Source organism: Schistocerca serialis, chromosome 8, assembly GCF_023864345.2.
Source record: "Schistocerca serialis cubense isolate TAMUIC-IGC-003099 chromosome 8, iqSchSeri2.2, whole genome shotgun sequence".
Taxonomy (NCBI): domain Eukaryota; kingdom Metazoa; phylum Arthropoda; class Insecta; order Orthoptera; family Acrididae; genus Schistocerca; species Schistocerca serialis.
In genome coordinates this window covers 388,478,840-388,505,379 of record NC_064645.1, presented here as the reverse complement: position 1 = coordinate 388,505,379, position 26,540 = coordinate 388,478,840, and the positions used below count along the sequence as shown (strand labels likewise).

Below are 26,540 nucleotides of genomic sequence, written 5' to 3'. Positions count from 1 at the left end.
AATTGGAACAGAAAATTGTCCCCCACCACCACCACCATTACCTCCCTTCTTGTGATAGTAATGAATGCAACATCACAAATGCCAGAGACTGAATTTAAAATGGGAGAAACCATGTCTTCAGCTATGCTGAAACATGCAGCCACTGACAAAATGAGCAAGATGTGTATTCCACAACCTGTTAGGGTCATATTCAACTTCTGCTGTTTGGGCCTAATCATCCACAGATGTGATTCATGCACACAGAGTGCATCTTTCCACAACACGGAGTGTGCACCAGCCATGACAGGTATGTAATTGCAGTTGCACATTTCGAGGGAGCAGTGATAGAAGAAACTAAAGGTGTTCTATCACAATACTGCTACACCTCACTTAAGCAGGCACACATCCAATGCTACACACTTTTGCCAGAGATTCAGCAGCAGAAAGCTTTTAATGATGAACAGCTAGGACAACAGCTCCTCATCTCAAATGTTGTGAGTTTTACATGCTTTAGCAGGTCCTGATCTGCTGCCTGAACAGTTGCTATGTGTGCTAAGGCTATGTAAATTACCAGCTAGTATTTGTACAGCCATAACAACACAAGATTTGTCATTGCAGGCCCTGGCACAGATGGCTGACGCAGTAGCGAATGCCCTGTCTGAAATTTCTGTATGCACTAAAATTGAGAGACAACACAGCTGTCATTGAAGTACATTGAAGCAGCAAGTGCCATAACTAGCGCTTAAACGTGTGATGAGTGCAGATGCACCAACAAAAGAGCAAAAGGTCAAACTTTTAGATGATCAAGTTGCACATTTAAACTTGAAAGCTCTCAACAGAGCAGTACAAATTCCATTGCTGCTATCATCATACTCCTGACCAGCAGACAGGGTGCCAGAAAAATGGTTGGCATAGATTTTTGTTGTGACACGCCGATCATTCACAGTGCCGCCGCGCAATTACGCGCCTCCTCTACGTGCAGCGCTGTCTGCCAGCCATGCAGCAGCTGCACCACCGAAGCGGCCAGCCAGACAGCGGCTGCTAGCCTTGGACTCAGTGCTCATTCGAATGTTACCGTGTTCGCATGTATTGCTTGTCAACTTGCTCTGTGACTTATATGTGTTGTGTTGTTTTGAAATATATTTGTTAAACTTGACGTTATAACAATTGGCGACGAGGTAGTGGATTTTTCGTTTTCACCGTTGACTCACAGGTTTCCATGGCTACTGTCGAGCAACTATTGCAAAGTCTCATTGTACAGCAAATGCTTCTAACATCGGCGATTCATGATTTCGTTGTGGTGTCAAATATGGGGCATTTCTCGTCGTTGGCTATACCTCCTTTTCCTCCTTACGACGAGACGGCGGAAGACTGGTCTGATTATGAAAAACGTCTTCGACAGCACTTCTTGGCATTTCATGTCACGGACGAACAACCATGTAAGTCTCTGTTCCTTTCCTGGATTTCACCTCAAATGTATCGGTTGTTGTCACAATTGCCTCCTTTGAAAGATCCTGCGTCTTTGTCCTTTTCTGAAATGTGCTCACTTGTGTCTGTCTATTTTCAAATGCAAATGCATGTGATAGCCTCTCGTGTTGCCTTTTATCGTTGTCAAAAACAGCCGCATCAATCCTATCGCACTTGGGCTGCTGAACTTCACGGCCTCAGTCGAAAGCGTCAATTTGTTACTGACGTTCACAAAGAATCCAATGTCGATTCCATGGTACGGGATGCTATTATCCAGTTGGTGCCCGACAAAGAAGTTCGGCAACGTGCCCTTCCGTTGGCAAATCCGACTCTAGATGAAGTCCTCTCCATCGCACAGTCTTTTGAAATTTCTCGCGCCGCTGGGGCGCAAATAGAGGCGTGGGGTGATGTTGGGGAAATACAACCTCTGTGCGCTGTTGACGACGCGTGCGGCGCGTCCCCGCCGACCGACATGGCCGCAGTGCGCTCCCACGCGCAGCCTCAGCCTAACCGTAAACAACCCGCTAAGAAACTGCAGCAAAACCCCCGGCAACTTCCTTCATGTCCGCAGTGTTTTACAAAACATTCACGCGAGGACTGCCCCCAACATTGGGCTGTGTGTCACAATTGCAAAAAGAAAGGTCATGTGTCTTCCGTTTGCAAATCTGACCGCATACATGATGTTCATGAACATGATGCTGATTCTGATTCTGAGTTGTCTGTCAATTGCACTTCTTCCCTTTCAGCGAAGTTATTCCTCACTGTCCAAATCCTTGGTCGAGATGTTCGCATGCAGGTGGATACCGGTTCTGCTGCCACTATAATTAATTCTCAGACGTATCTTCAGTTGGGTTCTCCACTCCTGCCACCTGTCACTTGGCAATTACGGACGTACAATAAACAGAAGATTTCTCTCTTGGGACAATTGAATGCTGAGGTATCTTACATATCCATCGTTCGCACTGTTCCCATACTTGTGGTCGACCAGAGTAACGCAGAGAATCTTTTTGGTTTCGATGCCTTTCGCGTTTTTGGGTTCTCCATAGATGACTGTCAATATCGTCTCTGACGCTATTCCTTATGCTCAATTGGATTCCTTGTTGACGACATTTTCGTCCCTTTTTTCTCCTGGGTTAGGCCATGCAAACGACTTTGAAGCTCATATCATGCTCAAACCCACTGCTCGGCCCAAGTTTTTTCGGGGTCGGCTCATTCCTGTGGCCCTTCGTCATCGGGTAAAACGGGAGCTGGATCGTCTCACTACTTCAGGGGTGTTGCTTCCTGTCACTTTCAGTCAGTGGTCCTCTCCTGTCATTGTTGTTGCTAAGCCAAATGGTGATATTCGTCTCTGTGGCGATTTCAAAGCCACTGTAAATGCTCAATGCATCATCGACACTTACCCTATCCCCGACCTGAATAACTGTTCACTAAACTTGCTGGAGGCCAGTATTTTTCTAAAATTGACCTGTCAGAAGCTTATCATCAACTTCCTCTGGACACTGCTTCCTGGCAGTTTCTGGTCCTTAACACGCCTTTCGGCCTCTTATCAATACCAACGCTTGCCATTCGGGGTTGCTAGCACCCCTGCTCTCTTTCAGCGATTCTTGGAACAATTATTGCTCCCTGTCCCTGGGTGTATAAATTACATGGACAACATTGTTGTCACTGGCTCCACCACTGAAGAACATCTTCAAAATCTCTGCACACTTTTTCATGTCTTACAGAGTGCTGGTCTTAAGTGTAATCTTCAGAAATCACAATTTTTTCAGGGATCTATCACGTACTTGGGGTTTCAACTCTCTTGGGATGGTATTCGTCCACTTCAGCAAACTGTCGCTGCGATCGATGCCCTACCTCGCCCTACATCTGTTAAGATACTGCAGGCCTTCTTGGGGAAAATAGCATACTATCACAAGTTTTTACCGTTTGCAGCTTCAGTGGCTCAGCCGTTGCATCGCCTGTTGCATAAAAACGTGCCTTTTCACTGGTCCACGTCATGAGATGTGGCTTTCCAGAAATTGAAGACTATGCTGAAACAGGCCCCGTGCCTGGCTACTTATCGGCCTGGCCAACATCTTGTTCTTGCCACAGACGCCTCTCAATACGGGGTCGGTGCAGTCCTTGCGCACCGTTTTTCTGACGGTTCAGAACAACCCATTGCTTATGCCTCCAAAATGGTCACGGATGCCCAACAAAAGTATTCTCAAATTGAAAAAGAAACTTTGACCATTATTTATGCTCTTCATTAGTTTGGTGTTTTTCTCTATGGCTCCAAATTTCATCTTGATACGGATCGCAAACCACTTGTTTCCTTGTTTCATCCATCAATGTCACTTCCCACCAAGGCTGCACACCGCCTCCAGCGTTGTACTCTTTACTTGTCTCGTTTCAATTCTGAGATTCATTTCTGGCCAACGGCTCAACATGCAAATGCTGGTGCTCTGTCTCGCCTTCCCATGGGTCCTGATCTGGCATTCAGTAGGGACGAACTATTGTGTTTTCACCTGGATGTTGCTGAGCAGCGGGTTGTCGACGGGTTCCCCATCACCGGGGACTGGCTCGAGGCTGCCACGGGTTCTGACCCTACCCTCTCCCGGGTTTTATGCTGTATTCAGAAGGGTTGGCCTGATCGTCCGTCCCCTAAGGCTTCTGATCTGTTGTGGAACTACTATGCTTTGCGTTACCACCTCACAGCTAGGGATGGTGTTATCCTCCTTTCCACTGACAATGCTTCGCACGTATTGTGGTACCTGCATCTTTGCGTGCTTCGGTCTTGCGCCTCCTTCACCAAAGGTGCTGACATGTGTGTCGCACAAAATCTCTGGTGCGCCGTCATGTGTACTGGCCTGGCATCGACTCTGAAATAGCACACATGGTCGCTGCCTGCGGCCCTTGTGAGTCACAGGCCGCCGCTCCGAAGTCATCTTTGTCACTGTGGCCTTCGCCTGAGAAGCCCTGGGAGCGCATTCATGCTGACTTCACGGGACCCTTTTTAGGCACTTATTGGCTCCTCGTAATTGACGTCTACTCTAACTTTCCTTTCAATGTCCGTTGCATGTCGCCTACCACTGCGGCAACCACAAGTGCTCTCGCCTGCATTTTTTCTTTGGAAGGCCTCCCCTCTACTCTTGTTACTGATAATGGTCCGCAATTTGCCTCTTCCGAATTTGCGGATTTTTGTGCTCATCACAGCGTTATGCATGTCACGGCCCCGCCGTTTCATTGACAATCAAACGGTGAAGCTGAACGACTGGTCCGCACATTTAAGGATCAGATGCGGAAACTTCTGACTTCTTCTGCTGCTGATGATGCGCTTCTCCAGTTTCTGGCATCTTACCGTTTCACCCCCATGGTCGACCACAGCCTGGCTGAGCTCTTACATGGCCGAAAGCCCCGCACGCTACTTCATCTTCTGCGGCCTTCCACCTCACGGCTGCGGATGCCTTCACTTGGCCGGTTCACCGCCGACGACCTCGTCTGGGTACGGGGATATGGCAGGTGGCCAAAATGGAGTCCGGGCCACATCTTACAACACCGTGCCGACGCCTCTATGAAATCCAGATGGACACGAGTGTTGCAGTGCGTCATTCAGACCAGCTTCTGCCTCGTGTGCCGGCAACGCCTGTTCCGAATGCCGCTACACCACCTTCGGCTCTACCTGACGCTCAGGATCTTGGCATCTCTCAATACTCACAATACAGCCCTCTCACCATCATCGCATTGCCAGCACAAGAACGGACGCCAGCAGGAGATGTGCCCATGCAGGAACGGGATGACCATCCTCTGTCGGAGCCAATCTACTCGCCTCCTCCTCCTACAGACGCCGACACATCGCCCATGTCTCCTGTTATATCAACTGGACTTGCCACAATGGGCAGATTGGTGCACGGGGCCCCAGCAGATTCGACCCCTATGTCTCCTGTCATCTCGACCCGTTATCATTGGCGGACACTTCCGTCCGTACGGGAAGCCACCTCCTCAAGACTTTACGGCCAGTCAAACAACGCCTATGGACGTTGGCCATCTCCAGGCCACCTCCATCAAGACCAGTGCAACGATTTCAAAGGGTGGAAAAGTGTTGTGACTCGACAATCATTCAAAGTGCCGCTGCGCAATTGCGTGCGTCCTCTACATGCGGCGCTGTCTGCCAGCCATGCTGCAGCTGCATCACCTAAGCGGCCAGCTAGGCAGCGGCTGCTAGACTTGGACTCAGTGCTCATTCAAATGTTACCATGTTCACATGTATTGCTTGTCAACTTGCTCTGTGACTTATATGTGTTGTGTCATTTTGAAATATATGTGTTCAACTTGACGTTATAACAATTTTATGTGCCAGAAAAATGATTGGCACAGATTTTATATGAATACTGGAAAACTGAGTTGATATTACAAACATTTTGGAGATGCAGCTCGCTGTTACCCAAATGCCACAGATGGATGTTAAAACATGCCAACATCTGTCATCAGCAATGTGTGTGTCCGCAACTAAGGGATGAAAGGCAGCATGCAAATGCAATCTCATTAGCATTGCAACATTAACAGAAATTATTCATGCACAACCTCATCTCCGGTAAAAGTTTTATTGCAGATTCCAGGTCTGAGGTAAGTGTTTACCCCCAGATGAGTGTTGTACTTGCTCATTAATACAGCATATACTCGCTGCAGTAACGATTCATGCATCAAAACTTATGGTGAAAATAGAATGCAGGGCTGACTCCAGGGATTCTGCCACGTACCGTGATAATTTCAAGTGCCCCTTTCCCCATCCCCTCCTCACATTTCCAGACATTGTGAACCTTTTTCATTCATGAGACCTTATTTGCGCACATCACTCTGACACACATCTTTTTGATGTGAGTATGTCTAAGGCCAGAGGTACATATGAGGCTCCAGTCAGTAAAACAGAAGAGGAATGTCTACAATTCAAACATTTTGAGTGAAACTCCAAAATTACGGGTGCATCCAGAGATGCCACTGTATACCACATAAAATTCTAGCAACAGCAGCGAGAGTAATGAATGTTTTTAATACTTAAAACTGCAATAAAAGCACTGCAGGTGGGTGCCACGAATACTGCATCCATAGCATGTTACCACACAAACCTTATGCATGATGACGGGAAGACTAGGATTTTATTTTCACTGATTGTAACAATGAGTGAGGCATGTATGTGATTTTCCAGTGGTTAAATCAGACTCCTAAAAGCAGCATTTGCAATGGTCAAGGAATTATGTAATTGACATTATGAAAAATGTTTACAGCTGCAGGGAGATTTGTCAAGAAATGACACAAGTTTCAGAGTTTTCACGTGATCAGTTTTGTGAGAAAAATAGTTGGCAGTGTTGTAACCTTAATGCACCTCATAATTATGTCAATCAAAAATTAAGTTATGTTGCTCATGGAGTTTATAGCTAAAATCTGTTCACTTTCTCTCATTCCCTGAGCAGAGGGGAGTAGACGGTATGAGATCTGCAGCAACCAGCATAGCTGAGTATTGCAGTCAGCGACATCGTCAGGCTTTCTGTTGTGTGAAGTGGATGGTCACAGGACAGCAAATGACTTATATATGCTTTATTTGTTGAAAAAGTCTATAAATCACTGGCAGCTAATTAGTGTGTCTGTAACAGATACAGGAAAAACGTCTCTGGTCAGACATCGAAAAGGTGTGCTTTCTGACATGCCATCAGCACGATTTATGGGTCAAAACAAGCAGTTCTAAAAGCAATTTCGTTTATTGTACTGAGAAGTAACAGTTAAGCACTAACTAAAATTGTTGAAATCCAAAGTTTGAAATATGGTAAAACTGAATAAAGAGTTTGTGCAGTGTAGTTAATTCTTTCAGGTCCAAAAGAAGGTTCAAAAGGGTTCTTTCTCCATATGATCTTAATATTAATATCTATTGATTATAGCTTCAGTACCAAGAAAGTGAAGGAAATGAGACAAAACTTAAAAGAAAATCAATGTGAATGGTATTACTGGCAGATCCAAAGGAGAGGGAGTAGCAGGGGATGGATGCCATGCAACTTTTCATGTTAAATGCCACTTAGTCACAATGTCTCGATTCACAAGACTGTGGCATGTGACAGGTAGTGCATATACCGGGTGATCAAAAAGTCAGTATAAATTTGAAAACTGAATAAATCACGGAATAATGTAGATAGAGAGGTACAAATTGACACACATGCTTGGAATGTCATGGGGTTTTATTAGAACCAAAAAAATACAAAAGTTCAAAAAATGTCCGACAGATGGCGCTTCATCTGATCAGAATAGCAATAATTAGCATAACAAAGTAAGACAAAGCAAAGATGATGATCTTTACAGGAAAAGCTCAATATGTCCACCATCATTCCTCAACAATAGCTGTAGCCGAGGAATAATGTTGTGAACAGCACTGTAAAGCATGTCCGGAGTTATGGTGAGGCATTGGCGTAGGACGTTGTCTTTCAGCATCCCTTGAGATGTCGGTCGATCATGATACACTTGCGACTTCAGGTAACCCCAAAGGCAATAAACGCACATACTGAGGTCTGGGGACCTGGGAGGCCAAGCATGACGAAAGTGGCAGCTGAGCACACAATCATCACCAAACGACGTGCGCAAGAGATATTTCACGTGTCTGTTCTAATAAAACCCCATGTCATTCCAAGAATGTGTGTCAATTTTTACCTCTCTATCTACATTATTCCATGGTTTATTAAGTTTTCAAATTTATACTGACTTTTTGATCACCCGGTAGTATTTTTTAAATTTATTTATGTATTATAATGTATTTTTCTTGATGATACTGACACAGATGTGTAAGGCTGCTGTATAGCAAGCATTAGGTCATCACATCTATCATATATCTTTATTTCCTTATTGTAGAGTTTTTCACTTCTACAGGAACTTTCAAGCTGCCACAGGTACATTTTAAGTGTTCTATAGGCACACATGGAGTTGACAAAACTGCCGTTAGCAAGCTCTGCTATTTTGGAAGATGCACCCAAGGTGTCAAAACTCCTGCACTTCATTTATAATCTGTTTCATGAGATTATATGTAATTTCCCGGAAAAAAACAGATTTTATGGCTGAAATCATCACCAACTTACTATCACATTCTTTAATTATGGAAAACTGTTATTATTTTGTTTAATCCATTCATTTGAAGCCACACTAAAACTAAAATTTTGCCATCCTGGGCAGTAGCACTGTTCCCCCCCCCCCCCCCTCCTCCCAGAGCTTTGACGCAATGACAACGTATTTGGGTCTTCAATAAGAGCCTATTTGGACATTATTATTTTCAATGTGGAAGAACTTATATTTGGTGTGGATTTTTTGTCTCATTTTCATCTGTCATCGAATTTAAAAAACCGGAGTTTCGATACAGTGAGCTGCAGTGCCAATATATCAACCATGTCATCTGTATTGGAGTTGATTGTGCCCATACAACAGTGCAGAAACCATTCGGGTTTGTCATAATGATGTTGTCTGTGGGTCCAACTGTTTTTTAGCTGAACAAGACAATTACTACAATGAATGAGGGCAATCCTTTTGGCTGCATGCAGCTAGAATTGCAGTGCTCAGCCATCTGATTGCCACTGACTGGAAGCGTCATTACTTGACAGTGCACCATATCCGCAGATCACCTGGTGAGCCTGCTACTGCTTGTCTGAGATGGCCTTCACCAGACAAGGCTCCTGGCAATACAAGTGGAGTTCAAGGAGCTATTGAAAGCTGGTATTGCAACTAGATCAGATAGTTCTTGGACATCCCTGTTACATATGGTGTGCAAAAAAGATGGCTCCAGGCAGACAAAGACAGGGGACGAGATGACGTGCACAGAGCCAGGGTTAAGGAGTGGATGGACAGAGAGGAGGAGGAAGATGAGATGGAGTAAAGGTAGAGGAGGAGGTGATGGACTGAGTGGGGAGCAGTAGGAGATGAACTGGGATGAGGAAGAAGGAGACTGACACAGTGAGTGGAATGACGAGATGGACAGTGAGTAAGTGGGAAGAGAGATGGACAGGGAGAAGCAGGAGGAGGCACGGTCAGAGAAGAGGTAGGGGGAGAAAGAGAGAAGAGGAAGAGATGAGGAAAGAAAGGATAATGGAGGTGACTGACAGAGAAAGGGGGAGGAGGAGATGGACCAGGAGAGGTAGGAGGAAGAGAAGAATGGAGAGAGGATGAGGAGAAGATGCAGAGGGGTGGGGGTGGGAAGAGGAGACGGCCTGTCAGCCAGGGGCTTGGGCTACAAGGAGATAGAGTTAGCACAAGGAGATCAACATTGTGTTGAGGGATGAGATGAATAGAATGAGGGTCAAGGAGGAAATTGACAGGAAAGAGTAGATGGACAAGAAGGAGCAGATGGACAGAAAGAAGGGGGGACTGTATACAGAGAAGGAGTAGGAGTCGAGCAGAGAGAAGAGTACGAAGAGGAGGTAGACAGAGAAAGGGGGGCAGGGAAAATGGACAGAGAGATGTGATAGAAGAGATGGATAGAGAGACAGAGAGGGGGAAGGGGGGGAGGCACGGAGGGAGAGAGGAGCAGAGGATGAAATGGATTGTTGGGGGCGGGGAGATAGACAGAATGACACGGGACGTCAAGACAGAGAGGCAGAGAGACGGGGAGGAGGAGATGGGCAGTGAGAGGGGGGGGGGGGGAGAAGATAGACAAAGATAAAAGGCAAGATGATGTGAACAGAGTGAGGGGGAGAGGAGTAGAAACAGAGAGTATGGAGGAGGAGATGGAGTAAGGGGGGAGGAGGAGATGGACTGAAAGGGGAGGAGGAGGTGGTGAGCTGAGGGGGTCAGGAGGACATTGACACAGAGAGTTGGGGTGAGGAGATGAACAGAAAGAGGAGATAGGAGGATTGAACAGGAAGGATGAGAGGGACAGAAGAGGGGGGAGGAGGAATACACACAGAGAAGTGGGAGGAGGAGAAAAACAGAGAGAATGGGAGGAGGAGACAGACAGAGAGAGGGGCAGGAAGAGATGAAGTGAGGGGAGATAGACAGAATGAGGAGGAGGAGAGGGACAGAGAGAGAGGAAATGAGGAGATTTGTGGACAGTGACATACATGTACATAGGAAAACCTTCAGGCAAAAAGCCCGCATATTATAAAAATGTAAGTTTGTATGTACTTATGTTCCACATATTCTAAATCGTTTGATTGATTGGAACCAAATTTGGTGCACACGGGAATTACTGTGTGGGTATAAGAACCACTTACCTCACACTGCGGTTGGGAGAAAGGAGGTGAAAATGGGGTAGTACATGAGATGGACAGAAACAGGAAGAGGAGAAGTAGACTGAGAAAGGTGTGATGAGGCAGGTGGATGAATGGCAGGGTGTGAAGAAGCAGGTGAAAGAGGGACAGGGTGTGATGAAATAGGTGGAAGAAGGATGAGGTAAATAGAAAGGAAAAATACATCAGGAGAGAAATCAGGCATAGATGTGTGAAATATATGTGGCATTCACATAACTGGGGAAGTCTGAGGAAATAGCTAGTACATCAGTACTGTGCATTTCTGTGTTTAATATATCTATGTCCCTGCAGAAATCCTTGGATAACACAGGAGATAATTTAACTGATCAATGGAGAAAAATATAAAAATGCGAGAAATGAAGCAGAGAAAAGAGAACACCCAAGTATGAAAAATGAGATTCGTGGTAAGTACATATTGGCTAGAGGGAAAATGTAAAGCTGTAGAGGGATGCATGACTATAAGAAAAATAAATTGTTGCTTACACACAAAATAAAGAAAACTCTGGAGGAAAGAGTAGCAGCTCTTTAAAGTTTAGGAGGTCAGATTCAAAACCAAAACCAAGCAGATAACACTCGTATGAAGGTAACATACAGAAAGTGTCTATAAAAGTAATAAACATGAGGACAATAATATGAAACAGGATGGTAAATATGATGAAAATGTGATAGCAAGAGACCAATGTGAAACAGCACTGGAAAATTCAACTGAAAACAAGCCTCTTGCCATACACAACATTTCCTCAGAATTATTAAAATTCTTGTGAAATCCAAGCATGAAAATATTGTTCCATTTGGTATGTATGATATACGAGGCAGGCAAAGTATCCAGATAACTTCAAACTAATGGAATAATCCCAATAGCATATAAGGATAGTGCTTTTAGGTATAAGTATGACTAAATCATCAATCTAGTAAGTCACAGTTGCTAAATACGACCAAGAATTATTTGCAGAGAGATGTTGGTAGAAACCTGTCTCGAGAGAGACTATTTTGAATTTTGTAGAAATCCAAAGAACATATGAGACATTATGGGCCTTACAAATTATTTCAGAGAATACCTTAAAGAAAGACCAACCTACAATTACAGCATCATTAGACTTTAAAAATACTGTTCCCATTCTTAACTGCACTATTCACTATTCTTCCCGTTAATCCAGCTTTACTGTTCCCTCTGTACTTGTCATCTCCATACTAAGGTTGACACAGCACCAAGGCACCATCTTTGACGTACTCTCTCTGGCACCTTGCCCTTGCCCTCTAATCCTAGGGGCTGAGTGACTTGCCTTTCCTTTTCAAACTTTCCCAACCTGTCCTTCCCTCTTCCCTGAGAAAGAGACTAATAGTCCTGAAATTAATAAAATGAATCATTGGTAAAGCAGATGGCAGACTGAGATTCATTGGAAGAATTCTAAGAAAATGCAGTCTGAAAACAAAGGAAGTAGGTTACAGTACACTTGTTGGCCCACTGCTTGAATGCTGCTCACCGGAGTGGGATCTGTATCAGATAGGGTTGATAGAAGAGATAGATAAGATCCAACGGAGAGCAGCACGCTTCATTACAGGACCATTTAGTAATCACAAAAGCTTTTGGAGATGACATATAAACTCCAGTGGAAGACTCTGCAAGAGAGATGCTCAGTAGTTCAGTACGGGCTTTTGTTGAAGTTTTGAGAACATACCTTCACCGAGGAGTCAAGCAGTATATTGCTCTCTCCTACATATATCTCGCAAAGAGATCATGAGGATAAAATCAGAGTGATTAGAGCCCACACAGAGGCATACTGACAATCTTTCTTTCCATGAACAATACGAGACTGGAATAGAAGGGAGAACCGATAGAGGTACTGAAGGTATCCTCTGCCACACACTGTCAGGTGGCTTGCAGAGTATAGATGTAGATGTAGAAAGCTAGGTAGTGTGGCATTTTTGCAGTGTCTATCAGCAATACTGTACATTTTGCCTCCTAAGGTAAAGTACTGTCCTGCAATTCTGTCTCACAATGTATCAGTTCTCTCATCTGAATGTTCCTATGATACAATTAACCTATGTTAAATAAATTTCATTTAGTGAGTATCTCATACATTTGAACCCACCTAATTCTGCACACAAATGAGATAATTAAAATGTGTGTCTGCTAAAAACAAATGTCTTAAAATATGTATTTAATTATTTGAATCACCTACTTTAACAAAACAATGTTGAAATCACTAATGCTCAAGTGATGTAATTTCAAAATTAACATAATCTGATAATCTGACTGGGAGAAGAGATGTAGAAAAAAACAGATGAGCATACTATTTGAGAGAAGAAAAGACTTTGAGTTGAATCCATGATGTATAGAAAAAAAGAGATATTATTTGAACGTAGTAGAAAAATCAGATTTCAATTCACTCATACATTCTGGCAGTTTAGAGTCATGTTGACTTTTTTTTAAAAATGTGTTTTGAGATAATGGCATAAGAAGTTTTGCAACAGCAGAAACACTTTTACCAACTAAGTTCATGAAGCTGATAATCCTCATACCTTGTGGCTCCTAGAGTGTGTTGGGATTTATTCAACAATTTATCATCTTTAACATTAAACACTACAAGACAAAAAACAAACATTGTTGTAGATACATTGTTTAATCTTTAATCATCTTGGTGGTCTGGTTAGTTACATCTGATATAGTAATAATAACAATAACAAAGTATTCACTCATATAAAAATTTATTTTGCTTAACTGTGATGAATATTCTTAAGCAATGTATTTCAGACATTTATAAAACAATACAAAGTTCAGGATGGGATGACAACAATATGGAAAGAACAGTTTGCGAGTCACCACACAAAGGAGATTTTGAGTCACAAACAGGCACGTTGAGAAAGAATAACAGAAATATTTCAGCTTTCAGTTGATGTCAAGCACATTGTATTGGGAAGCATCCTCAGTAACTGGGTGATCCAGTTATTCTCGGCCACAGTTTGACAGTAGTCATGCAGATAGACAGCTTGTTGGCTGTCATGCCCATGACTGCACAGTGGTTGCAGCTGATTTTGTAGATCACATGACTGGTTTCATAGGTGGCCTTATTTTTGATGGGGTAGGAGATGCCTGTAACATGACAGGTGTAGTTGGTAGTGGGAGGATGAATCAAACAGGTATTGCACCTATGTCTATTGTAGTGATATGACATGTCAGACAAGGGGATGGGAGCAAGGGTGGAATAGTGATGGACAAGGGTACTGCTTGGGGGGGAGGAGTTAGGTGGCAAAATAGCTACTGTGGTAGGGTGTGGAGGTTAGAGAGGAAAATCTCTCATTTCAAGGCACAGTGACAGATAGCCAAAAGCAAGTCAGAGAATGTGGTACAGTTGCTCAAGTCCTGTGTGGTACTGATCCACGAGAGAACTGCTCCTTTCTGGCCGGACAGTGGGTGGTGGGGCATGGTAGCTGACCGATGAAGATGATTGTGCTTTAAGGCACTAAATGATAAGTTCATCATTGCCCAAGGTGAATGGTGAGATAAGCCATGGGAAATTTGTTTTTGGATAGGATTGGAAGGGTTGTTTTGGTCTGTGAAGGCCTCAGTGAGATTTTTGAGATATTTGTAGAGACACTACTCTTCACTACAGATGAATAAACCAAGAGCACCTAAGGGATTTCTTGGTGTGGAACTGGTGGCGGCTATCGAATCAGAGGTATTGTTGATGGTTGGTGGGTTTTATGTGGATGGAGGCACTAATGCGACTGTCCTTGAGGTAAAGATCAACACTAAAGAAGATGGCTCACTAGGGCTGAGGAGAACAATGTGAAGCGAATGGGGGAGCCCTGACACAGTTATCTCATTTCAGAAATACAGCAGTATCTCAAATACTTAGTTGTATCCCACAACCCTTTCCCACTCCACACCTCTTTCTTACCCCCACTTCCCACCCTACTCAAGTCGGATCCAGTTGCACTACTCCCTGTGACAGGTGCCATGTGTGTGCAAGTTGCTGTTGTGTGAGTGTATGAGAGGTCCACTTCTGCAGGAGGACTGTGTTTGAAAGCTATTAATATTGCAAGTATTCTTTTTAATTGTGCCTGTCTGTGAATTAGCACCTCCTCTATGTGATGAGTAGTGATCTACCATTTCCATATTGTTATTGGTCATCATAATTATATAGCCATTTGGCTTTAAACATCAAAAAGAATAATCATCATGAATATATGGCAAAATACATAAAAACACAAAATAATTGTATGTGTACAATGAAGCAAGTCTTACTGAAAGTTGGGTCAACTGTGATTATCACCAGCATTAATTTCTGTTTCTTCACTGGATGTTGATCTGCCATTAAAGACTTGTAGAAATGATATTGCTGTCGTAGAGTCCCCATGTTTTAATGATAAAAAATATATTAGATCTTATCCTCCTGTGTGAGAATTGTAGAAGAATACAAAGGCTGAAATGTAAAAAATTCTTGTAAACCCGTTTTAGTTCTGCATGAAGTTTCTGCTCTTTTAAATGCTTCAGATGTACAGCTGTATTAAAAATAAGTAAGTTCCAAGACTTCTCTTTACTAGTGAAACCAGGTTATCTAGAGACAGTTCACATTATTTCCAACACTATCAACTTTTCTGTTCTTTATCTTTTAATATCTCAGTTCTGGGAAATTCAAAATATTCTTCTGTTGAACATCACTGACAAGTAACTTTTCATTAGTCATTCTGAGTCAGTGAACAATCCTGATGTAAAATATATAAAAAAAAATTCCTGTTCACACATGAACTGAGTGAAACTCCATTTGCAAGTGAACTGCTCAAAAAACATGATTTATTAAGGGACATCAAGATAATCAACAGCATCCAGGAACATAGCAGACAGGCTCACATTTCTATTTTGCTCTTGACATGTATCGGAAAATAAATTTCAGTCTTTGCCATCTGCATTTGTTTCTAGAAAATAAAAGAAATTTCTGCAGAAACATGTTTGACTGTCCTTTAATTCCACATCTAGCAACTGGCTTCTCTTGAAGTTGTATTGTATAAAGTTAGACCATACACAGCAAGTCTTTGTCAATAAAACAATGCTTTAGCATTTGTGTTTGGGCAGTTGCAGACAGCCTCCAGATCAAATTCAGCTACAGGGGTTCTTTCTGATGCAGCTTTCATCTTGATGCTGTCTTTCATAGACCATGTGAAACACTTCTGATTTTTGTGAGTGTCTTGCTCTGATTGGTGAATTTCTTACTCTGTGGTATTCATATGAGAGAACTTATAGCATCTATTATTAATAACATATTTAGGTACATTGAAGAAAAGGTCAAGTTCTGTATTAAATATGCTTTGATAGTAAGATTCCTTTTCAGAGGTGATATTTTTGCAAGTATTAGATTACATTAGATTAGTTTTTCGTTCCATAGATCTGTACTGAGGAGATCCTCGTGGATGTGGACCATGTCACTTTCTTTTTAAGTATCCGAATGTCATACAGTAGATACATTTTTCAAAGATTTAATTCTTGTGGCAAGTAAACTTCCTCTGAATTCTTCCTACTATAATGTGAAGAGAGGTTGGGAAAGTTTTTTATATGGTATCTAATTTTTTTTCTTTGGTAAAAGCTGATTTAGCCACTGCTAGCTTGTGCAGTTATTTTTTATGTCTATAAATGATGCTGTGGTCATTCTGTTTGAACAAAACTTGGTGAATGAAAGACGTCATCAAATCAAAAATTGATAGAAAGGAGGATGGACAATCATGAACCTTTCGAGCATTCAAGATGGTGGCTAGTGTTAAAGTAAATTGTGTATCTCCGCAAAAAAAAGTAAAATTTGATGGAAAAAAGAAATCGTGTATGAGTTGTAAGGACGAGATATCAAAGCTAAATGAACGTATAAAAAGTCTACAATTCATAATCGGTACTCTAAAACAGGATATAAAAGAACTTCAATCGGGAAAATACGGGAAGCAAGAAGACACAGCCTCCACAGGAAAATGGGAATCAGTGACTGAAGAAAACTCTATCCAGGAAGATAAATCTCAAAGAAGCAGTGTAACTTTAATACAAAAAAACAGTGTGCAAAAATCGAATGTAGTAAATCATGGAATACAGCCACCTGAAGAAAAACTGTTGCAAGGAACTGAAAGTAAACAAAAAAAGTGTCCAAACAAACAACTCTAGCATGGTAGCGGAAAAGCATGTAAACAGATCAAACTTTCCTCGAAATAGCGAATCTCCAAACATACCGGTAGTGAAAAGTAAACTGTCAAATTCTCAAAGAACGTTATTGACTGATTCTAATATCGTGTGCAAAAACAGATTGAGTGTGCTATCAGAAAAAACGAACAGACAAAGTGAAGCAAATATACAAACGAAAGTTTCGGAACCGAAAACAACAAACAAAAACAGACATCGTAAAAAACAAGATGCTGGCATTATTTATTTATTTTCTGATAGTCATGGAAAAGGACTGGCAAAGATCATGAACGAAAAACTAATAAATGAAAGTGTTATTGGATTTGTGATGCCAGGTGCTCCACTGCGAGAAGTTACTCAACATATTGACACACACAGTAACCATGGAAGTTGTAACTCTTGCATTATTTTAGCTGGCGCACACGTTGTCTACAAAAATGAGGCAAAATGCACTTTGCGATCTTTAAGGGAAACATTGGCAAAAGTTATGGACATGAAAGTGTTCGTAATAAGCATCCCTATGGGACATGACCTCATCAAAACATGATGTGTGAATGCAGAAATCGAAGCAACTAACTGAAAGGTCGAGAAAATATGCAAGCTCTTCAGCAATGTGACATATATTAATGCAGACAGTAAAAAAAGAGAAGATTTCAACTACCCATGGATTGCATAGAAACATGAAAGGGAAAGTAGCACTGTGCGATGCAATCATGGAACAATTAAACCGAAATCAGCCAGGCTTACTGCAGCCTCCAATTGTAGCAGCAGCAGCTATGGAATCACCAATTTCAAATGGAGAGCATATTACTCCAATGACTTCAGGAAGTGTTGAAGGGGCCTAGTTGCAGTTCTTCAAATTACAACTCCAAAAATTACAGCAGAAACGCCATCACACTGCAAGTCAACTCGCCCAACACGAAACAGGAAAGAACCACAATGTTTTTTATGGCAAGTGATTCCAGAGAAATGTTGATTTCATCTTCTAAAACATCGCTCTGGAAAGAAAACTTCAATTCTAAAAGTGTTAAAAATGATATGTCATGTGCAGCTGTCGAACATAAGGTAGGTCAAAACAACCTAGTAAATAAGTCATCGTCGAAATTTATGCTCCTGCACCAAAATGTACAATCCTTATCAAATAAAGTTAGTGAGACAGAAATATTGTTATCAGATGAACAAATGTTACATCACACAAGGAGAGAGGGCTTTACCCTTTCATCTTTTTTTTGTAGGAAAACCTCCCTGCATGGAGGAACATGCATATATGTTAGAGAGGACGTCAAACACGATAATTTAGAGTTCACTAACCAGCTAGGGGAAGAGCAAAACTTCGAAATTTCTGCTACACAACTGACAAATTTAAATATAATTGTTATTTGCATATATAGAAGCCCAGATGGAAACGTAACTACTTTCACTGAAAATCTTGAGAAGGCACTTAACAGTATAAAAATAGTAAAACAACCATCATATGTGGTGACTTTAATATAGATTTCTACAAGAACTCAAAAGACAGATTAAACCTTGAGGCCTTATTAAAAACCTACAATATACATACAACTATCAAATCCCCCAACAGAGTCACCAAATCATCAAGTAGTGCTATAGATCAGATACTAATAAATACAGATAAATATTTATACAAATCTGGAAATATGAATACGGGTTTCAGTGATCATTATGCACAGTTTATTGAATTCCCAGTAGAGACTGCAGGAAATACTGAACAACAAACGACAAGAAAAGGTAGAAATTTTAGCAAGTACAACCTAGAACACTTCAGACACTTACTAAAAAAAGAAACATGGAATGGTTATAATAGAGGGAAACATTCCACATAGGAAATATATATCTAAAAACAAAGATGATGTGACTTACCAACTGAAAGTGCTGGCAGGTCGACAGACACAAACAAACACAAACATACACACAAAATTCAAGCTTTCGCAACAAACTGTTGCCTCATCAGGAAAGAGGGAAGGAGAGGGAAAGACGAAAGGAAGTGGGTTTTAAGGGAGAGGGTAAGGAGTCATTCCAATCCCGGGAGCGGAAAGACTTACCTTAGGGGGAAAAAAGGACAGGTATACACTCGCGCACACACACACACACACATATCCAGCCGCACATACACAGACTCAAGCAGGCAGAAGTGCCTCGACTGACATCTCTGCCCAAACTCTTTGTCTTTAAATATGTCTGCTTGTGTCTGTATATGTGTGGATGGATATGTGTGTGTGTGCGAGTGTATACCCGTCCTTTTTTCCCCCTAAGGTAAGTCTTTCCGCTCCCGGGATTGGAATGACTCCTTACCCTCTCCCTTAAAACCCACTTCCTTTCGTCTTTCCCTCTCCTTCCCTCTTTCCTGATGAGGCAACAGTTTGTTGCGAAAGCTTGAATTTTGTGTGTATGTTTGTGTTTGTTTGTGTCTGTCGACCTGCCAGCACTTTCAGTTGGTAAGTCACATCATCTTTGTTTTTAGAAACATGGAATGATATAGACAACTATGAGGACCCATGTAAAAAGTCTGACATGTTCATGGAAATATTCTCCCATTATTTCAATATTTCTTTTCCAGATAAAAACCAAACACTAAAAACTAGAAAAAGAAATGTTACATGGCTGACGAAAGGCATTAAAATATCATGTGCTGAAAAGAGGAGACTTTACGAAATCTCAAAAACACAAAATGTTACAGAAGAATTTCTGGGTATTTCAAGAATTATAAGAGAGTGCTTCACAAAGTCATAAAAGCAGCTAAAAAAACAACAAATGATCACCATATAAAAATGGCCAGGAACAAAATGAAAGCCATGTGCAAGATAGTCAGAGAACAAGTAGGAAATGAGACCTCCCAAAATGTAAATCTCCAGGTAATCCAAGATGGCAAAAAATTACAAATCCAGAAGAAGTAGCCAATGCTTTTAATACATACTTTGCAAATATTAGTGAAAAATTACTCTCTGACATAAAATCTTCAAATAAAAATCCTGTTAGAACACCATCAAATGAAAATAGAAACTGCCAACTCCATATTTCTTGCTCCAACCAACCCTAAGGAAATTATACTATCAATTACAGAGTTAAAAACAAAATTTTCAACAGGTGTGGATGAGATTCCAGATTATGTCATTAAAAATGTGGGTGACCTCATTGCAATACCATTAGCCCACATTTTCAACAGTTCATTAACATATGGAGTCTTTCCTTCCTGCTTAAAGACAGTGAAACTGAAACTACTGTTCAAAAAAGGTAAGAAAGAAGACATAGCCAATTATAGACCTATTGCCTTGCTATCTACATTTTCGAAAATACTAGAAAAATTTTTTCATAAGAGGTTGCTAGATTTTCTAGAAAAGTGCAAAATATTATCCACAACCCAACATGGCTTCCGGAAAGGCCGATCAACAGAAACAGCAATATATGAATTTCTGGGTGAAGTACTCCAAAAAATTGATAGTGGACAAAAAGTAACTGGCATATGCCTTCATCTGTCTAAGGCTTTCGACATCATAGACCACACCCTATAGCTGCAGAAGCTTGAAAGAATTGGTATCAGAGGTTGGTTGGTTGGTTTGGGGGAGGAGACCAGACAGCGTGGTCATCGGTCTCATCGGATTAGGGAAGGAAGTCGGCCGTGCCCTTTCAGAGGAACCATCCCGGCATTTGCCTGGATTGATTTAGGGAAATCACGGAAAACCCAAATCAGGATGGCCGGACGCGGGATTGAACCGTCGTCCTTCCGAATGCGAGTCCAGTGTGGTATCAGAGGTATGGCTAACAACTGGTTTAGATCATATCTTACTGACCGCAAGCAAGTAGTAGAAATACATTTTCACAAAGAAAATAAATCAACAAGACACTATTCTGAATATAAAGCAGTAAAATATGGAGTACCGCAGGGCTCGGTACTGGGCCACATCCTATTTTTGATATATATAAATGACCTAACATCAACCAACCAGTACCATAGCACTATCCAGTTTGCAGATGACACAAGCATATTAGTCAGTGGGAAGACTGCAGAGATACTACAGACAAGACTGTCTGTGGCATTAACATATGTTGTAAACTGGTTCAACCAAAACAAACTAATAATAAATAAAAGTAAAACAATAGCATTAAATTTTCATAATGTCAAGAGAAACACTGAAGAGGATATAAGAATTCAGATGTCAGACACAGATATTGCAAGTGTGCCTAATACAAAATTTCTGGGGGTCTGGCTACAGAATAATCTTAGATGGGAAACTCACATTGACAACATATTAAAGAAGCAGTATATGAAGTGCTGTAAAATTTTGTGAACATAATTTTCTAGTTTCTAAAGTGTTTTAATTGTAAGATATACTTTGACCTGTCCAATATCTGTTGTGCTGTACTGTATATGTAAGATTTACTGGACCAATAAATAAATACAATAAATACAATACAATACAATCTTTGATTAAAAAGTTTATTTCTGAATTTTCTTTTGGTTGAGCCTATTACTTTGCTTCTCCACCTTTTCTAAAAGTGAACTGACTTACAGTTGCTAGCTGTCTGTATCACCTAATTCCAAAATTCTTCATGAACTTTCAGTCTGTCACCATCAGTGAAATTAAATCTGTATTTTCTGAAATATTTTGAGCAAATTATTACTATAATAATAATAATTATTATTATTATTATTTTGCCTTTTTGTTTAAATGACCATGCAGAGATATATTTGCCTTTGGAACAAAAAAATGGTTTCCTCAATTGATGTTTACTTTTTCTGTCTCTTTTTTCAATTTTTTCGAGCTGTGCTACTCCTCTGGAAATTATGTTGACATCACAGCAGTAACGACTTGAATAACATATTAATAACAATAGACTTAAATTAATGATATGAATATAATAGAGGGAAACATTCCACATGGGAAAAATATATCTAAAAATAAAGATGATGCGACTTACCAAACGAAAGCGCTGGCAGGTTGATAGACACACAAACATACACACAAAATTCAAGCTTTCGCAACCAACGGTTGCTTCATCAGGAAAGAGGGAAGGAGAGGGAAAGATGAAAGGATGTGGGTTTTAAGGGAGAGGGTAAAGAGTCATTCCAATCCCGGGAGTGGAAAGACTTACCTCAGGGGGAAAAAAGGACAGGTATACACTCGCACACAGACACATATCCATCTGCACACACACAGTGTTTGCTTGTGTGAATATGTGTGTGTGTGTGTGTGTGTGTGTGTGTGTGTGTGTGTGTGTGTGTGTGTGTGTGTGTGCGCACGCGCGCGAGTGTATACCTGTCCTTTTTTCCCCCTAAGGTAAGTCTTTCTGCTCCCAGGATTGGAATGACTCCTTACCCTCTCCCTTAAAACCCACATCCTTTTGTCTTTCCCTCTCCTTCCCTCTTTCCTGATGAAGCAACCGTTGGTTGCGAAAGCTTGAATTTTGTGTGTATGTTTGTGTTTGTTTGTGTGTCTATCAACCTGCCAGCACTTTCGTTTGGTAAGTCACATCATCTTTATTTTTAGATATAACAATAGATTTATGTATTCCATGTATGTAATGCTGTAGACGCTGTTTATTGCAAGTGCTGGTACGTTGGGATACAGGTTGCTCCATATTTTTTATGCATGTCTCAAAATACAGTGACAAAACAACATATCTGCAGACAAGCTGTTATGCCATTTAAAACTATGGTATTGCAAAGAGAGCAAAAATGATTTGAAAGGCAATATGTTATTGTGACATTAAACTTTGTCAAGATGCTACACACTGGCTTCAGAGTGGTTAAATATGAGAGTTCCAGGGTCTTTTAATTGAAAAGATTGGTTTTCCAAGACTGTGGTGATACATATTCGCAAAATGGCCAATTTTGTAGATAAAATCAAACAATGTAAACTCCTGGTCAGAATACCAACAACATTAGCAAAAGGACTCAGTGTAAAGATGACCCACTGAGTTGCAGATAGGTGCAATGAAAATACAGTTACAGATTAATAGCTTTGGTCAAAGTCTTCTTCAACAAATAAAACACACACACACACACACACATTCACACAAACAAGTAAACCTCACACAACATGACTGTAACCACTGGCAGCTCCGACCAGCTATCTGGTTAGAGCTGCCAGTGGTAATAGTCATGTGTGCATGAGGTGTACTTGCTTGTGTGAATGTGTGTTTTCTTTTCTGAAGAAGGCTTTGGCCGAAAGCCATTAATGTGTAACTGTCTTTTCGTTAAGCCCGTCTGCAACTCAATGCGTCACCTTTACAATAAGTAGCAACCTATCCTTTTCCTAATATCATTAATTTTGTAGATACATTTTCATGACTTTAAACATGCAATTCATCATGTTTTCCAATGCTATAGAGAAGGAAACTTTCATGGCTGTGGAATGAACTGAGGACTACATTAAGAAAGAAATAAGCAAGTCAAAAGACATTGCACCAACAGTAAACTATACTGATACACATAGTACAAATTACTACATACAGCAACTAGGTAACAGTGTTTGAAATGTAATGCTTTATGTTTGTCACAGGACATTTATATGCTCTAACTTATTTAAATGACAATACACAGATTACATACTTGTAATCATAAACAAGTCCTTCATGAGGGAAAGCTGGTACATGGCCATGATGCCTAATATGCCTTCGCAGCCAATCAGAAAATTTTGTCCGGGATGCACCGTCACATGTTGCTCCCACACTCCAAACAATTGAGAACAGAATCCACGGCACAAGGAGAACAGCTAAGAATAATATTACTAGTCAGTCTTAGTACCACGATGTATATTGCAATGTTTATGCTAATAGTTACCAAAACATTTTAATACTAAAGATTAATATTAAGGTATTCACTCCCACAATGCGTGACCAAAAAGTTTCCATTCAAATGCTGTACAGTCCGGATTGATCTGCCGATCCTGCAAAATCACTGTAGGCATACACTGTCTCCTACTGTGTCAGGAAGTCCATAACTACTGCACATCCTCATCCAAAAAGAATCGTCAACCTTCCAAGGCCTTTTTCAAGGCACCAAAGGTGTAATAGTCGCATGATCAGACATCAGGGCTAGGGTGTGAGTACTCAAGTGTCTCCCACTTGAGTTGGTGTAACTTCAGCATTACAACATTTCTGATGTGGGGATTGATGTTATCATGAAGCAGCAGCTCCCCTTGTCGCAGTTATCCCAAATGTTTCACCTTAATTGCACACCGTAACTTCTCCAGTGATGTGCAGTACTGTTCCCCAGTGATGGACACATCAGGTTCCTTCAAAACAATACGCAATGGGCCCTGGGACTCAAAGAACAAGATGAGCATCACCCTTCTAGCAGGAAATGGACGGGGCAATGGTTGATGCCACTACATTTGTTGATGCTTTCAAGTCCAGTTTCCAGTGGTTTGATGAGGCTGGCCTTCCAGATTGACTGGCATCTTGCATTAGTTGTGAGCAGCACTCAACTTGGTGAACAATTCCACAATGGTGGTTTTTGGCAGACATGTGCCCCAAAACATATTCTTCATTCTCCAATACATGTTTACTGATGTTTACCCACAAGCAGCCAAGAAAGAACAACAGAACATTGGTTCTGTTTAGATGAATGTGGTAATAATGTTGCCATAGTTAAAGTTTCCACATTTATTGCAAGCATGTCAGAAAGACATGAATACCACTCTACTCCCTTGTCTACGTACCGGTACTTATATATCCAGATCGGAGTTGCACTACATGGCACCAGGGCTGCACCAATGCTTCCAAATGAAAACTTTTTGATTGACCTTTATAGCTTTCTATAAATCCACGCAATCATAAGCAGTATTCTATGCACAAGCTCAAAATGATCATTTACTTGTTTATGACATTATCAGTTACATATGCATCTCCCCCCCCCTGAACCATGGACCTTACCATTGGTGGGAAGGCTTGCATGCCTCAGAGATACAGATAACCATATCGTAGGTGCAACCACAATGGAGGGGTATCTGCTGAGAGGCCAGAAAAATGTGTGGTTCCTGAAGAGGGGCAGCAACCTTTACAGTTGTTGCAGGGGCAATAGTCTGGATGATTGACTGATCTGGCCTTGTAACACAAACCAAAATGGCCTTGCTGTGCTGGTACTACGAACGGCTGAAAGCAAGGGAAATCTACAATCGTAATTTTTTCCGAGGGCATGCAGCTCTACTGTATGGTTAAATGAAGATGACATCCTCCTGGGTAAAATATACTGGAGGGAAAATAGTCCCCCATTTGGATCTCCAGGTGAGGGCTACTCAGGAGGATGTCGTTATCAGGAGAAACAAAACTAGTGTTCTACAGATCAGAGTGTGGAACGTCAGATCCCTTTATCAGGCTGGTAGGTTAGAAAATTTAAAAATGGAAATGGATAGGTTAAAGTTAGATGTAGTGGGAATTAGTGAAGTTTTGTGGCAAGAAGAACAGGATCTCTGATCACATGAATACATGATTATATATAATCAAATAGGAGTAATGCAGGAATAGGTTTAATAAAGAATAAAAAAAATAGGAGACACAAAGCCCACACCCGCCACAGTTGTACAAGTTTACATGCCAACTAGTTCCCCAGACGATGAAGTGATTTAAGAAATCTATGATGAGATAAAAGAAATTATTCAAATAGTTCAGGGAGATGAAAATTTAATAGTCATGGGGGACTAGAATTTGATAGTAGGAAAAGGACTAGAAGGGGAAGTAGTAGGTGGATATGGACTGGGAGAAAGGAATGAAAGAGAAAGTCGCCTGGTAGAATTTTGCACAGATCATAATTTAATCATAGCTAACACTGGGTTTAAAAATCATGAAAGAAGGGTGTATACATGGAAGAGACCTGGAGACACTGGAAGATTTCAGATTGATTATATAATGGTAAGACAGAGATTTTGGAACCAGGTTTTAAATTGTAAGACATTTTCAGGGGCAAACATGGACTTGACCACAATTTATTGGTTATGAACTGTAGATTAAAACTGAAGAAACTGCAAAAAGGTAGGAATATGAAGAGTTGTGACCTGGCTAAACTGAAGGAACCCGAAGTTGTAGAGTGTTTCAGAGGGAACATAACAGAATGATTGACAGGAACAGGGGAAAGGAATGCAGTACAAGAAAAATGGGAGGCTTTGAGAGATGAAACAGTGAAGGCAGCAGATGATCAAGCAGGTAAAAGGTCGAGAGGTAGAAGAAAACTGTGGGTAACACAAGAAATGTTGAATTTAATTGATGAAAGAAGAAAATGTAAAGACACAGTAAATGAAGCAGGCAAGAGGAAGTACAAATGTTTTAAAAAAGAGATCAACAAGAAGTTCAAAATGAATTAGACAGAGCACTGAAAGGCCTAAGTCAAAACAAGGCCCCGGGAGTAGCCAACATTCTGTTGGAACTACTGATAACCTTGTGAGACCCAACCATGACAAAACTTTTTCATCTGGTGAGCAAGATGTATTAGCCAGACGAAATACCCTCAGACTTCAAGAAGAATATATTAATTCCAATTCCAAAGAAAGCAGGTGGTGACACATGTGAAAATTACCGAACTATCAGTTTTACAGAAGAATGGAAAAACTGGTAGAAGCCAACCTTGGGGAAGATCTGTTTGGATTCCAGAGAAATGCAGGAACATGTAAGGTGATACAGACCCTACAACTTCTCACAGAAGGTGGGTTAAGGAAAGGCAAACCTATGTA

The 26,540-nt window shown here is 41.1% G+C and overlaps 1 protein-coding gene across 1 annotated transcript in view; it reads right to left on the bottom strand.

The window, feature by feature from the left end:
* The window catches only part of LOC126417029 (dynein axonemal heavy chain 1-like), a gene marked incomplete at its 3' end in the record, with an annotated part of 951,942 nt that overhangs the window by 480,640 nt on the left and 444,762 nt on the right, over window positions 1-26,540 (bottom strand). Inside the window, exon 32 of the mRNA XM_050084920.1 lies at window positions 23,426-23,588. Coding sequence (XP_049940877.1) covers window positions 23,426-23,588 — 163 coding nt within the window. The remainder of the gene's footprint in view (window positions 1-23,425; window positions 23,589-26,540) is intronic.